The following is a 15,370-nucleotide window of genomic DNA, read 5'->3' as shown; positions in this document are numbered from 1 at the left end:
GCATCACAGCCCAGGATGAGACCTAGGGGTGTGCTTTAACACATGAGGAGAGAGGGACAGTGCAGAGCAGAGAGAATGTTTTCTTCCTTTGTTTGGCTTTGTGTTAGGGATAATAAACATAAGCAAAGCATCCTGGCACTGAAACATTGGAAAAAGCTCTCACCTCTCAACGGACTTGCAGACAGTGCTTCCAGACTTGCTGCTCACATCGGCCGCCTTGCTAGCTGTCATCATGTCAGCACACAGCAGGGCAGCAGGTCACCTGCAGACAGACACACAGAAGAAGCATTGCTCTGTGCTCAGCATCCTCTTTTCCTTCTACACACACACGTACATATGCTTCTCCTTGGAATCCAAGAGAGGAGCTGAAGCAAGATATGAGAGCTCTCTGAGGACAACCCAGGTTTCCTCCCCTCTGAAATGGGAAGAGGGGTGATAGCATTACCCCTCAGAAGCTCAGGGAGGAGTTGACAGTTTTTGAGGGCAAAAATTGTCTTTGACTCAGTATCAATTGCTGTACCATGACTTGAATATGGAGCACGTTTTATGAATTCTTTTATTTTTGCCAAAATCTTGGTGGATTTAGATTTTTTTTCCCCCCTTGCAGAAGACTAAAACAAAAACAATTTTAAAACAACCTGTGTTAAGGCCACATGTCTGAAGTGGTTGCTGTGCACACAATACTGTCACAACATTTGCAGCTTGGGACAGAAAACATTTTAGACTGAGGAGACACTGCACTGAAGCCACGAGTCTTCTCCCTGGTGGGTCACGTTAGGCTGCTACTGATTTCATTTCAGAGGACAACTCCTCGTGGGGGGAAGATAAATCAGTCACAAAAATGAGTCTGTTTGTCTCTTGATTTCTAGAATTCATGGAGTCACTGTCCTTCTCTTTTGAGTACCACCACTACCCAGTTAATGCAACAGACTTCATCTTCTTTTTATTGAGCTACAGTGTTCTTGTTAAATAAAAAATAGAAAAATTACTCTGTTACTCTGCAGCACCATCTCTCCTCACTTCTCAGGGTACTCTACAGCATGGCAATGACAACAGGCTCACCATAGCAATACTTGGAAAATCTGAAGCCTTTCAGATCTGTCCATGGGGCTGGTCTGACAGGGGCTGCCCCACCATGCCTGGCATTTGACAACAAGACCGGGTGCCTCTTGTCATTAAAAAAAAAACAAACCATCACAGCAGAAGCAGTAAAAAACAAAAGGATCTCTCATTTCCACTGTGTAAGTTTTTGGCAGAGAAAGGAAAAAAGTAGGGGGTGGGGGGAAATCGGTTTTGTTTGTTCACAGTTTTCTCTCCCTCCCTTTATTCTACACTGGCAATGTTCCTAAGGCAAGGAGTGAACTCTGGGTCAACTCAATGTGTACACACTTGGGGCAGCTCATTGCTAACCATTTAGCAGACTCTCTTTTCCCAGACAATAAACCCCCTTGGCTTCTCTTCCTCATTAGTAACTGGAAAAAACACCCACTTCACTTCTAGACACAGAACAGCCTTGCAACACTGTCAAGAAAATTTACCAGCCTGAGGAACAAAATCTATTCATCCACCCGTTAACTGTTATGGATTGAAAATAATGAAAAACTAACGATAGCTTGTGGCCCTGGCCAAAGAATGACTCACCCAGGCAGCCAAAGCAGATTCCTGCAAAGCTGCAACAGAGCCTGCTCTGCACTTGGCTTACAACATGCCCAGAGCAGGGATGGTCTCTTCACTCAGCACTCATCTCGTGCCTCGCACAGCGAGGTCAGTGCCCACAGCTCCTTGGCACTGCCTCCAGCAGTGAGGAACACAGCAACACGAGTCAGCACACACACAGCCCCTGTGGCTCTGCTGAAACGTGGAATGATCACTTGGGATGAGCTCTTCATAAGATCATACAATTTCTCCACCAGGAAACTCCCTCTCTCAGCCTTTTCCAACAGCTCCCTAACAAACACTACCTTTAAAACAAACATCTGGGTACGAGCAAATGTGTGCTGGTGCTCAGCACAGTCACATACCTGACTCTTCCCGCAGGAGAGGCCAAAAAGAAGATAATACAGAATAAGAGGTGCATTTGTTTCTTCATTTGTAGCGGATGAGACAGACCCCATCGGTGAGCAGAAGCAAGCCATGAGGCAGCTGCTGAGTGCTGCAAGAGTCTCCTGTGAAAGGAGCACCACCACAATCATCAGAACTTGGAACCAAGGCCAGAGGGACATTTGTCCCCTCCAGGCACCACATGTGGCAGGAGTAACCAAAGCAACACATTTGCACTAGACAGATTAAAGAATGGTCCAGGAGCTACCAAAGCTGTGACAACAGCCAGGCACCTATAAACACACCCACTGCCTAGGGGACTAAAGTCATCCCTAGGAAATACACAGATGGCTGTGCCTTCACCCTCAGCAGCAAGGCACACATGGTGTTCTCAGCATCACCTAGGGGATTATTGCAGCACATTAACTGGTTCTGCTCAAAGGAGTAAATATTTATCCAAACACACCAGAAGTCATGAAGGGAAAAAAAAATCTGGAATAAAAGAGCAGAAAATAATAAGGTACCTCCCAATTACTCTAACAGTCAGATAATTTGCTTGGGGCCAATCCCAAAACCAAATGAGCTTCAAAGGTAATGAGATCATCTCTCAGGTTAATAAGGTCACCAGAAAGGACTTGTAGGCCTGACCCAGAGGCACTGCCAACACCTCACCAGAGGAAGCTGGGATGGCAGTGACAGAAAATTGCCTCCAGTAGATAGAGAAAATCTACTTTTTGTTTTCCGAGGTTTGGCTGCACAAGGCACCCAGAGCTACTGTGATAGTTCACTGCAAAGGGCAAGGGGAACTCTTGTTCCTCCGGACTCCCCACGTCTCCGCTATGATCAGCTACACACCACCCTGACTGTGTGCTGGCTCAGGCTCTCTGTAGCACCTCTGTGACCTGCTATAGCTCACTAGGAGTTTCTGACAAAGCAGTACATGGAAGGGGTCCAACACGCACACGATCTGGTACAAGGGAGGTGATGAGGTTGTGAGGACAGGAGAGAAAGGTGGAGGGAAGTGGAGAAAGAGCACAAGGGAGTGCGTGTAGGGATGGGGAAGGGAGACCTACCAGAGGCTGAGAAGTATTATCTGAAATGCTTTTCTTTCCTGCCTCATATGCAACATGACCAGGGCCCTACCAACTGCCTAAAAGAAACAAGCAGGGCTGAGTTCATTTGGCAGGCAAACCGAGAAGGACATACATCAAGCTGGTACTTCTTGACCGATTACTGCTTTCTCTAAAAACCACACAAAAACTTTCTACCTGCAATGGGAGGCACAGCCCCACAGCAACTCCCAGCCTGGGGCCACTGCTCCTGGCATGTACATCCTGCAGCAGGATATAAAGGCCATAAAAGGGGAGAGAAGACACTGAGCCCCATTTGGAGAACCTTGCCACTGCAATTTATTAAGTAATCCCTGCCATTGTTTGGGGGAACAAAGCAGTCATCTGATAGCATTTCAAAATTAAACTGAAAAAGGAAGGACAGGGAAGGAGGCGGGAGGAAAGAGGGAGGGGAGGGAGCTCTCAAACCTGTTGGCTAGACCCTGGGAAGGATGTGAAGTCTCCCAGCAGAAGCCTCTCGTATCTCCCACATGCACCCGGCCTCACAATTCCCAGGGCCATGTGATAGGGGCTTCCTGCTACCAAGTGAAGTGAGACCTACCCCGACCTCTCTCTTCCAAACAGAGTTCCTGCCTGCTTTGTGTTTGCAAAGAGGCGTTTGTTTACTGATCTATCATTGGCATGCAGGAAACAGCCTTGACATGAGCTGTAATCATCTGTCTCCAGCAATAGCTGTTTGGCTTACTTCTAATTTAAGTTTTCCCCCCCCCCCCCCCTTCCCCAGTGCCCTCTTCCCCACTTCCGATCAAAACGCTTTTGGAGTACGCACATCTGGTTTGGGGCACTCACCAGATACTACGAGATGTTTCCAAAGCAACTGGTGAACAAAAAAGAGGCACGGTCCCACCCCCAAAGGGCAGACAAGTCTTTCACGGGAATACCTTCAGGGAGGGGAACACGCCAGCTTTGCCCACTGCACTTGGTGCAGCCGCCGGACGATGACAAAAGCCAGAGGAGCACCAAGCACCCTGTAGTCTGCATCATCAGAAATGTACACAGCCAGCACACAGGTCACATCTGGAGTCTTGCCTCCAACAAGATCAGGCAGTGATGGCAGCAAGCCTCCCACGCCTCCCTTCTTTGCCATTTTGTTTGTGGGGAATAAACCAAACATACCTCAAAGAACCCTGCGGTTTGGGGACGGGTATTACCATTGCTGCGTGCTGGAGGCCATATCTCAAGGTTTCCTTTGCTTTGTTTACTCTGCACCTCTCACAAAAATTGGATCCAGCTCCATAATTGGATACTAGCCACACTGCTGATGCATATAAACAGTAAGGCTTCACAGCACCAGGAGCGACCTGCAGCTGGTCAAACTCTCCTCCAAGAAGAAAGACGACCCGCTGTGTTTCTCCTTGTTGCCCACAGAAACTGTCTCTCCAGTTACTTTAATGAATAATTCCGAGCAGCCAGACAAAGCCTAAAAGTAACACCATTCTGCTCCAGAGCTTTACACAACAAAGGATGCAACAGACAGACAGCAACGAGGAGACAACAATATATAACATATATGTATATATATATATAAAAAAAGAACAGGAAGGATGCCAAGAAGACAAAACACTAACAGGAAAAACATGAGTAAGGGGAAGCCAACAGTTAAAGCCTTCAAGGCTCCCTCCCCCAGCCCTTGCTCTGTTTTAGAGCCTGTTTTCCTCTGGGGGAAGAAGCAGGCATGAGGATGCGTGCTTGTGCTCACACACACACAGAAGCCATTGCGTGGGCCCCTGCGCACAGCCCCAGCACCAGGCAGCATCCCTGTTCCCAGCACAAACAGCTGCCTTCCCGAGGTCCCTGGCAGCAGTGTAACCTCAGGGAGCGAGCCCCTGCAGAGCAGGGAGGACACCAGCCAAGCAGGAACACAGCTAGAGCTGAGAAGGGCAACAAGACCCAAGAGCAGACTCCCTTGGAGAAACAAGATGCTTACAGTGGGGGAGTCACTGACTCGAGGTGCCCAGTGCCAACCCAGCAGCAAGGCAAGGATTTTCCCAAACTTGAGCTCAGGGTGTTTGACCCAAAGCTCCACAACACGTGCCATGAGCCTTCCCTTGCTGACAGCAGCAACAGTTTCTCCTCACAGGACTTTTATGAAGTCGACTTCTTTCCTCTGCCAGTCAGCCCTGTAGATGAGTGTACCCCATGGTCTGGGAAGATGGGCCACCTCCCCAGCTGCAGAGCTTCTCAGTGCACCCAGTGAAAGCATGATTCAACTTACTCATGAGAAAAAACTTTTTTACCAAGAGAGTGACCGAGAGACTACAGAGGTTGTGGAGGCTCTGTCCTTGGAGATACCCAAAATCCAACTGGACAATGCCCTGAGCAAGCTGCTCTACATGACCACACTGAGCATAGGGCTGCACTTTGCCATCTCCAGAGGTACCTTCCCACCTCAGTTACTTTGCCATCCTGTGCTGGGCACTGTTAGTTTAGGGCAAGGTGAGCTCTTTGCACACACCAATTGTGTCCTGGCCATGCCAGTCTCCTGTGGGCCGAGACTGAAGACATTAACAGCAGGATTGTTCAGTTCATCACACTTATAATGGTATCCTAATTGTAGATAATCAGGCCCAAATTATTTGTTAAAGGAAAAAAAAGCAGGATAAAATTATGCAAACATATCCATAATGGACCAATGACTGGGAAGTGACATGCTCCTACAGTATCTTTTACAGCCAGATCCCACACAGCCTCCTACTCCCCTCACCCCACTCTGTCCTAACTTTTCCCTTTGATCTATCATGTCTTACACCACGGAGCTTACAAGGGGGTCAGGAGAATCCCACGTGTCAAAACAAACTGTATTTTCAAAAACCCCAAGTGGAATCGATGTGCCACAACCTCTCTCTTTGTGCATGCACCCCATGTCAGAGGAACAACGCTGCAATGCCAGGAATGCAGAAACCCAGTGCCAGCAGCGCTCAGCCTGCGTGCAGGAAAGCTGTGCTGTGTGTTATGACATGTCTTTAATTTTATGATATAATTCGGTCTACTGACCTTCTCCCTCTCTAAGCACACAGAACAAACTCTGCCTGCTTACATGTCACCAACTTGATTTAAAGGATTACTATGGTTAAAGGGACTGCCCTGCTCCACCCTTGGCTGCCAGCACGGTGGTCTCAACCCTGCCCTTGGTAAAGGACGTGCCTGATCACATCTAATGGTTGCCATTGACTAAGGGTGTGCCTACTTTTTTCCTCTCTTTTTGCTCTTGCTTTATATCAGCTCCAGTGCGTGTAAAGCCCTTTCAAGCTAGGATGGGCTTGCAACCTGCCTGGTTCAACTCGCTAAACCTGCAAAGAAGTAAAAGAGAGGAAAGGCAGAAAGTTTTCTGCTCACAGAGGGGAATCTGAGTCACCTGTCATGAAAAACCTGAGGAGCACTGAAGCATATGGAAGGAATCATAGCATGGTTTGGGTCGGAAGGGACCTTCCTTAAAGATCATTTAGTTCCAACCCCTCTGCCAGGGTTGGAAACAAGGCTCTGCTTGGAAAGAAGCTAACCCTCAGCACTGAGAAGAGGGGAGCCAGCAGGACGTGCTGAGGGCAATATTGGGGGGATCAATTGCATCCCTAGGCCACTTCTGTTCTCTAGTAAAGCAGATGGACTCTCGAGAAACTACTCGCACCTCTTGTCCATTACTTCCATCCACCACACATTTGCTGAAGGTTGTAGGTCAAGCTCCACAGGGATATCACCAGCATCACCTACCTGGCACAGGGAGCTGGAAGGACAGCACATAGGGGACCAAGGTAACTACTGAAGATTTTAGCTATAAAAAATTCTGCTGTCCATGTGCCAGCTGAAAGTTTCTTCCCATAGAGCCTTGGAAAAGTTAAGGTAGAGATGACACAGGAGTGGCAGAGGACAAATTTTGGATCCAAACAGCACTTCTGTTTCAAAGCATAAGATTAGTCTTCACAAAAGAAAAGCCTGATGTACTTCCTAGCATAGGGGAAGCAGCAACAATTTTCTCCCCAGCTTCACCCTTTGAAACAGCTGAAACATTTTGGTTGAAGGCTTTCAAAAAGTAATTCAGCCAGAGCCACTGCTCAGCATGGAAATCTGTAGACTGAAACAAAAATAAAATTTTGACCTGGAGACAGTAATTGAAAACAGGGTCTCACAATGTGAATTGTCTTCTGTTAAAGGTGGGGCTCGTTGCACCCACTGTTCTTAAGTTTGTCCCACATTTCCCATTGTCTTACTTTCCCTTTGTTCCTCCCTCTAAACACATAACAAACAGAAAAAAACAACTCAAAGGGTATTTGACATCCCTTTAGTTTCCTTCAAGCAGACACACCCTCAGCTGGAAAACACAGCATTTCCAGGGTTGGGGGTGGGATGTTACATGACCCTGTCAAACAGAACAGCAACACTCTTTTTCTGATTCACTGTTTCCAAGCACAGATCTAGTCCTGCATGTACAGATGTATGGTTTGTATTACTGCTTTACAGACATGATGAGTCTTCACTTCTGCAGGTAGCTTAACAAATAGTAAGAAAAAATTCACATGGAAAGGAAGAGAATGATTCAGTATTTTTCAATCTGCCTGCTAAAATGAAGTCTAATTGCAATGTTTAGAGGAATTACGTGTTTCAGGCAATGTTTTCTACAAGAAAGTCGTGAACAAAAGATTTTAAAAAAAAGAAATTCTAGATGAGGAAACCAAGACCCTGAGAGGTGAAAGCAGGAACAGAGGACATCAACAGCTCTTCTGTGATGGTTGTTAGCATTACTAGATCATCTTTAGATCTTGTGTTAGCGCACGTGTGCACACACGAGGTTGTTCATCCCCTTTCAAGGTGGGATAATATTTACTTTTGCTTTGCAGCCTAATAAATGAAAATTCAGTTACTTGAAGTCAAGGCTGAAGAAGACATTATTGGTGAAGCCTTGCTTGCTGATTACATCAGTGGAGACAGCGATTCATACCTGTTTTCCTTGGCTTTGAAACTACCCACAGAGAAGACTGTAGTCAATACGGAATAAAACAAAGGAAATAGGGACCAGATTTACACGAGCGCACATCTGCCAGCAGAATTGTCTATCAGCCACATGGAGAGACAGGATTCCAGCAGATGCAGTGCAACTGGCTTCAGTCCCCAGCAAAGTCAAAACTAAATTGGCAAATACTCATTTCTACTATTGTAGCTAACTGATGTAGGTACTTTTTCTCCTTTGACAGGAATGTTGAGTTACAAACATACCAGTCCTACAACAACAGTAAATCCCTTCTAGTGTAAAAAGAACTGGAAAGAATTCAGAGTTATTATGCTTGTAAGAAAACCAAACATTTGACAGCATAGGAAACAACCTGCCACTAAAAAATAGTGTTCGGCTCATGAACCACACTGGAATTCATTTTCTATGTGGTGAGATAACCTCTGCTATTCTAATAAACAGGACCCAAAGAGGTCCCTTCAAGGAGCAAAGTGTTTCCTGGCAGGAAGACAAATTGTCTCACATTCAGAAAGGAAATGAAGAACCTCAACTTCTTCCAAAATAAGTTATCATCGGGGAGGCAAATGAAGCCTCAGCAAATCTCTCCTTCGGTGGCCTTCACCCTGTGCAGGATGCTGACTCCTGCCCCTCCTGATCAGGATTTAGCACATGGTTTCCTGAAGTGTCCATCACCACAACCTTGGGGCACCATCTGCATGCTCCAAGAGACCTTCCTGTACCAGCTCCAAGTCCATGACCCACCACTACAGTCTGTCTCTATCAAGCATCACCTTCTGAGCTCAAGCAAAAGTCACCTGTAGATTTCTTTTTGGTTCAATAGACCCCACTTCCCTCTGTCTTGTTCAACCTCCTCTTTCCTCTCCCCCTCACTCTCCCACGTATCACAAAGGCAGAATCTGTTTATTGCAGGTCTTATTATTTATGGAAATCTTTCAGCCACAGCACAGCACACCATCCCCTCGCCCAACCTTCCTCAGCAGAGAGCAGGGCCAGGCAGCACGTGAGCCGCCAAAGATTTGGCCATCATGAGGAGGAAACCCACACAGCTCCAAAGAAGAAAAAAAACCTCTGCAAAGAGGGCTTGCATTTATTTATTTTTCCAGGAGGAAAGCTGGTCCCTGCGGGTGTGTGCGTGCATGTGTGCGTGTGTTTGTCAGGACAATAGGAAAAAGGACAGCGGAGCGGAGCTGCCAGGAAACAGTCGGCCATCTGCCCGTGCGGAGAGCAGTTTTTCCTTTTCTTTTGTACTGAGAGGAATGCAGCTGAGAGCCGCCATCCGCCCGTGCTGGGAGGAAATCTGAGCGCCTCTGCTTTGCCAGGGAGAGGAAGCGTGGGGGAGGGAGCAAGCCCGGTCCATGTGGTTAAGCGGTCACTGCACTCACGGCCAATAAAAGCGGGGAAAAAAGCCCTACCGAAACCCCCAGATCCTAAGGAAAAATCTCTTTTCCTCCTCCACCCTTTCACATGCGGTTTGATACTTTCTCCCTCCCAGGGTGATCCCAAGCACAGGAACTGCTGCAGTGGCTCAGCAGAGGAGGGTGTCAGGAGGGCAATGGCCCGGGGAAACAAGCACAGGGGTTTCCCCCTGTGCTGACAGCGGCACCCCGGGCAAGAAAGCAACAAAGACAGAAAATCAACTCACATCAACGCGTTGCTAGTCCGCCCATGCCCTCTCCGTAGCCAGGAATTTAGCAACCTGAGCGCAAAACACGAGGAAGGACTCTTTGCTCTTTAAAGGCTCCTCAACCCCACTGGACAAGAGCAGAGCATGAGGAGCAAGTCTGTTGCTCATAAACCATCTATATGCATTCTCCCCGTGGGCTTCAGTACAGCTTCTGACCATAAAACTATGTAACAGAGGAGGAAAAAAGATTTGATCTCCTGCTACTGTCAGGCAAAAATGCTGGCAAGACATCACGATGGCTTGATGGCACATTCTTCTGCCACTTTTGTGGTGGAAAAGCCCCAGGGAAGTAAATAAATAAAATAGAAAAGAGTAAAATTTTCAAAAGTGACTACACGACTTTGAAGCCTAAAACCCATTTTCACAACCAAGGATCAGATTTTTTTTTAAACAAACATTCCTACTAGGCTTGCAGTTATACTTGCAATTCCATCTTCTTATTTTAACTCCCAAATAAGTCCCAGTTTTGACTGAACTAGCTCTGTATTGTATTCATGTGGCACTTAGGGACATGATCTAGTGTGGACTTGGCCCTGTTAGGTTAATGGTTGTACTCCATGATCTTAGGGGTCTCTGCCAACCTAAATGATTCTATAACTGCAGAAGCAGCTAACATATTCAAGGAACTGTAAGCACACATTCATTTTTCACTGATTGAAACAGGAGACGTGTCTAGGTATGGCTGGGAGAATGGAGAGAATATCTCTCTGCACCTTCCTGCACCTACATACCTTGGAAACTCTGCTCCTTACCAGGTGCCAGATCCAGCTCCACAGAGCTGGCAGAACTTGCTAATGTGGGAGACGTCTGAGACAACAGACCACAGTCCCGAAAAAGGCACTTCCAGAAGAACTGATTCATCTAGACATGGTCTAAAGAGCTTCCTCTCATCTGGCAGCCCGGAAGACAGACAGACACAGTTGACCCTCTGTACCTGAGCGTGTCCAAGGCAGACCTGAACTGACACCTATGCACCCAGTCCCTTTTCAGAAACATAACTCAGGTTTACACATTCTGTTGTGACTTTTTAATCACTCTGCTTCTCATAAAAACAAAACCATTGGTGTAGCACAATGTGTGACCTGAAGCAAATTCCTTGGCTGTTTCTCTCTTGGTGGGATGAGAGACAAGATGAGAGACAACACAGAGACTTGATACGAGGAAAAATTTTTTTCCACCATGATAATAGAGCTCTGGAATAGCCCTGCTGTCTCCATTACTGGAGATTTTTTCAAAACCCAACTAAAGCCCTGAGCAAACTGGTCTGAGCTCAGACCTGAACTTCTTTGAGGAGGCTGAATAGAAGCCTCCTGCAATCCCTCCCAGCCTGGATTAACCTATGGCAACATATCATTAATTACTGTAAAAGTGAGTAATCACTCTCATTTTCTCTGTGGAAAACAAACAAAAAAATCCCTTTCAAAACATTATTACTAGACATTTTCCTCCCCCAGTGATATTTTTTTGCCTTTCTCCAACTGATCAGCAAGGAAGCAGTAAAAACAAGATATATAATTATGCTATCCCTAACACATTTCCATCATCTTTTGTCCATAATAATTCTGTAGTGCCTAACAAACTTCAGCAGCTCAGTGGAAGCTATTACTGGGGCCATGAATCCACAAGTAAGGCCACCTTGGCAAATACTGATGAGTGCTGTAAATTCTCACTATTAGAAAAGGAAAATATTTTCTTCCCAAATTCATTCAACTTTCAGAGAGATCAAGGTAAATTTTTTTTTAAAATTCTTTTTCACAACTAACTTAAAAAAACCCCAAACAAAGCAAACCAACGAACCAACTACAAAACAAAAATGAGAAATACTGAAAGCATTTATTTGGGAGATTTGTTTTTTCCTTTTGCTGAAGTGTTCCCTTGAGCCTCTCATGGTAGAAAACCTAGAAACTGGAGAGTTATCAAACAAGCACATATTGTTCACTGCTCTCTTCCAAGGGATGTGCTAAAGCCAATACATACATAAAGGCTTTAATTTCCATTGTTTACTTTCTTTTATACACATCACACTGTTTGATAACGGAGAAAAAGCAGAGCACCCATGTGCAATTGTCCCCATCAAGCCCTTATCTCACAACTGAAGCAGAGCTATTTGTACACAAGCTTCCAACCCAGAGAACCTGCATCCAAGTTTTGTATTCCAGGGTAACCACAAGGGCATACTCCACCCAAGATGTTTGGATGTTATCCTGGACTGGGCCCCGATACTGTTTATTGTGCACAGGAAAAACTCATTACTACAAAGCCGCCAGCACTGACTGCATTTCACAAGGGCACATTTTACAGGACCCAGAACAAAGTATCAAAGTAGGAGTCTTCTGGAGTTAAACCCTTTGCGAAAGCCTTGTCCCCGAACTATTCAATAAACATCATCCCCTTTCATCTTAAATGCTCATAAACATGTTGATTCCAGTCCAATGCAAGGAGAAATCCTAGCTGCACTGAAGGCATTGATGTGACTGCAGTGTTTATGGTGTGGCTTGCACCTCACCCACCACCCTCCTCATTTCTGCTCGTCCCCAACACGGGTCTACTTACAGAGACACAAGCAGAGCCCTCCCGGCTCAAGTCCATAAAACCTCCCTGGATGGGACAAATCTTACAGGCTCTCACGTGATGTTAAAAGAATACAAAAGTTTCCTGCAGGGTGAGACATGAGGTCTCCCACAGCAGAGGACCAGCACTAGGAGACAGGTGATCTACCTGGTACAACACCCTGATGATGTGCAGGTTCCTCTATGAAATTCCCATCCCCTCTGTCCCAAAAGCATCAGCATTACACACTCAGCTTTAAAGGTCTGGCTCAGGAAAGAAGCTGTCTATAAATGTTTGGGGTTTTATTTCTCCTTGTAAAAGATGGTGATTTTAGCAAATGCACATGTTTAAATACCCTACGAACAGGACAGTTAGATCCCAGAATGCTTTGGGTAAGAAGGGACCTTAAAGAGCATGTAGTTCCACAACCCCTGCCGTGGGCAGGGAAACCTTTCACTAGACCAGGTTGCTCAAAGCACTATCCAACCTGACCTTGAACACTTCCAGGAATGGGGCATCCACAACTTCTCTGGGCAATCTGTTCCAGTGCCTCACCAACCTCAGAGTACAGAATTTCTTCCTAATAGCCAATATAAATCTCCCCTCAGTTAGATTATATTTTTTTTAGATATTCCTCACCAGAACCATGTTCTTTATGCCAAGGTAGAAGCTGCACTGTGTTGCTTCAGTTATCCATAGCTGAGCACAATGGATCTTTTGATAACAACTACATTTTCCTTACTGAAAAGAGAATGTCTACAGACATAACTGGCAAACTAAACCTAAACTTGATCATTTAGGGGGAAATTCCCTAAACATTTTCTTCAATTAGGAGAGGCACGAGAAGAGCTTATGTAATGCTATACTTGATCTGTTTCTTGGTTGGTAAGAAAAATGTTTGGCATTCAAATAGGCATTCTTCTTCCCATCTCTTCTGCATGTAATAACTCAAACATTCAGACTGGATAGCATCTACTTAATAAAAATCTGTCATCCACTTCTCCAAGGGGGTTTACTGCATTCATATTGAAAAGAAAAGTAAGACGGGAGAAATTTCAGCCTTGGAAATTGGTTAGCAAGAAGGTGTCTTTGCTTATATGTCTTCCTAAGCAAAAATATTTTAGAGATGCATAGTGTTTGTAAATACTGTCATCAAACAAAACTAATAAATCACTCTTCTTTACTTTCTTCAAAACAAATCTTTTTCATGACAGGAAAAAACAATGATTAAGAAATCTGTCCTAACTCAGGTCATATGTTTGTCAAGACTGACTTTTCCAAATACCATACACTGAGACAAGAGTAAGCAGCTTATGTGTTAAGTATACTCCCAGGTACCTCACATTAACATAATTTTCTATGCAGTTCTATGGAACTGTGGTCTGACCCATCTTAGCTAACTCTTGATGTTCACATGTGAGCTACTCGCAAGAGGTGATGTGTGCTCTAAAAACACTCTCTATTCCTGAGGTAGGTACCTCACAAACTCTGAGAGTACCTGTTTCTCTTACCTCATCAGAAATGGACCAGAAACTTATCTGGGCAAGATGCACTCACGTACTGAAATACAGCTGCATGGCCTCAGCAATGCAATTTCCATAAATCACAAACAGGGTTGAGCGTTGCTGGACAAGTAAATTACTTATGGTTTCTGATTAACTGAAATAATTTTTGCCAAATTTAATCTAAATTCAATATGCCAAAGTTTACAATAGTCAGGCTCTTTATTGTGACATTATTACCTACCAAAATTTAGCTAGACTGTGTGTGTGTGTGCTAAACCTTCCCTTCACAGGGAGCTGAAACACTTTGTTTAGGCTTCCCCTCCTTCCTACCAAGTATTTTTTGAAGGCAAAAATAGAGGGAAGGGAAGAGGTGGGGCTACCCTCCATGCCACCTTTCTCCAAACAGTTCTTTATACGTTTTTTTTTATTCAACCACAAAACTGAAAAAGCAATACCACAAAATTGCCTCCAAAGCACCAAAAAACCCCAAACCTCATTTCCAGGTCATTGCTCAGCTAGACAGTGACAGCGATACCATCTTGTTTTTTCTGGTGATCTCACCCACATACACCTCACTGCTTCATCACTGTGTCACCAGGTCATGCTGACTCTGTGAAACAACTGCTTAAGAAAAGGTGCATTACACAATCTTCTGCTTAATTCTGTATTCAAGGATTTTGTGGCAAATCATACCCAAATCTCGTCTATTGCAAAACACTGTTTACAAGTTAAAAAAACCCCAAACGTTACAGGTGCAACAGAGATAATGAAACAGCAGACCTTCTGAAGACCTCAGGAAAAAAGAACAGGGTGGTGATTACCTGTTTCCAGGCCTTTGTGAAAATTTCTTTTTACTTAAAAAAGAAAGAAAAATCAGTGTAATCCAAGCTCAGGCTTGATTTTTCAAAAAGCAGATCTTTTCCAGAAGCCTGAAGTAAAAACAAAACACACCTCATGGCTTTCTACAGCTTCCTGAGGAGAGGAAGTGGAGAGGGAGGTGTTCAGCTCTTCTCCCTGGTACCCTATGATAGGATGCATGGGGATGGTTCAAAGCTGCAGCAGAGGAGGTTCAGACTGGACATTTGGAAGCATTTCTTTACCAAGAGGGTGGTCAAACATTGGAACAGACTTCCTGGAGAGGTGGTCCATGTCCCATGTCTGTCAGTGTTTAAGAGGCATTTGAGCAATGCCCTTAGTGACAGGCTTTAACTTCTGGTCAGCCCTGAAGTGGTCAGGTAGATGATCACTGTAGGTTCCTTCCAACTGAAATAGTCTAGTCTATTCATAGTAATAATAACGAAATTTTAATGGAAGGCTGCCTTGAGCACGAATGACCAGAGGGACCGAGACTGACATATGTGAATATTCTGGTTTGAAAGACAGAAAAGCTACAATTTGTATTCCTGCAGTGGTTGCTGGTCAGTTGAAGTCCTTCACTGCTCTGACATGCCAAGTTTCTGATAATATTTCCAGATTGCTTCAGATCAGAAAAGTAAGT

At 45.1% G+C, this 15,370-nt stretch overlaps 1 protein-coding gene across 1 annotated transcript in view; it reads right to left on the bottom strand.

The window, feature by feature from the left end:
- Nucleotides 1-3,597, bottom strand: part of DENND2A (DENN domain containing 2A) — a 37,076-nt gene extending 33,479 nt beyond the window's left edge. The window contains exons 1-2 of the mRNA XM_029963597.1: nt 3,579-3,597; nt 164-262 (exon numbers count right to left, since the gene is read on the bottom strand). Of these exons, the coding sequence (XP_029819457.1) occupies nt 164-234 (71 nt within the window). The 5' untranslated portion in view covers nt 235-262; nt 3,579-3,597. The remainder of the gene's footprint in view (nt 1-163; nt 263-3,578) is intronic.
- Nucleotides 3,598-15,370: the final 11,773 nt, after the last annotated feature.

The sequence above is a fragment of the Manacus vitellinus genome, unplaced genomic scaffold (genome assembly GCF_001715985.3).
Source record: "Manacus vitellinus isolate BGI_N305 unplaced genomic scaffold, ASM171598v3 scaffold_5_pilon, whole genome shotgun sequence".
Taxonomy (NCBI): domain Eukaryota; kingdom Metazoa; phylum Chordata; class Aves; order Passeriformes; family Pipridae; genus Manacus; species Manacus vitellinus.
The sequence above is the reverse complement of the archived record's forward strand: the minus strand, read 5'-3'. Positions and strand labels throughout refer to the sequence as shown.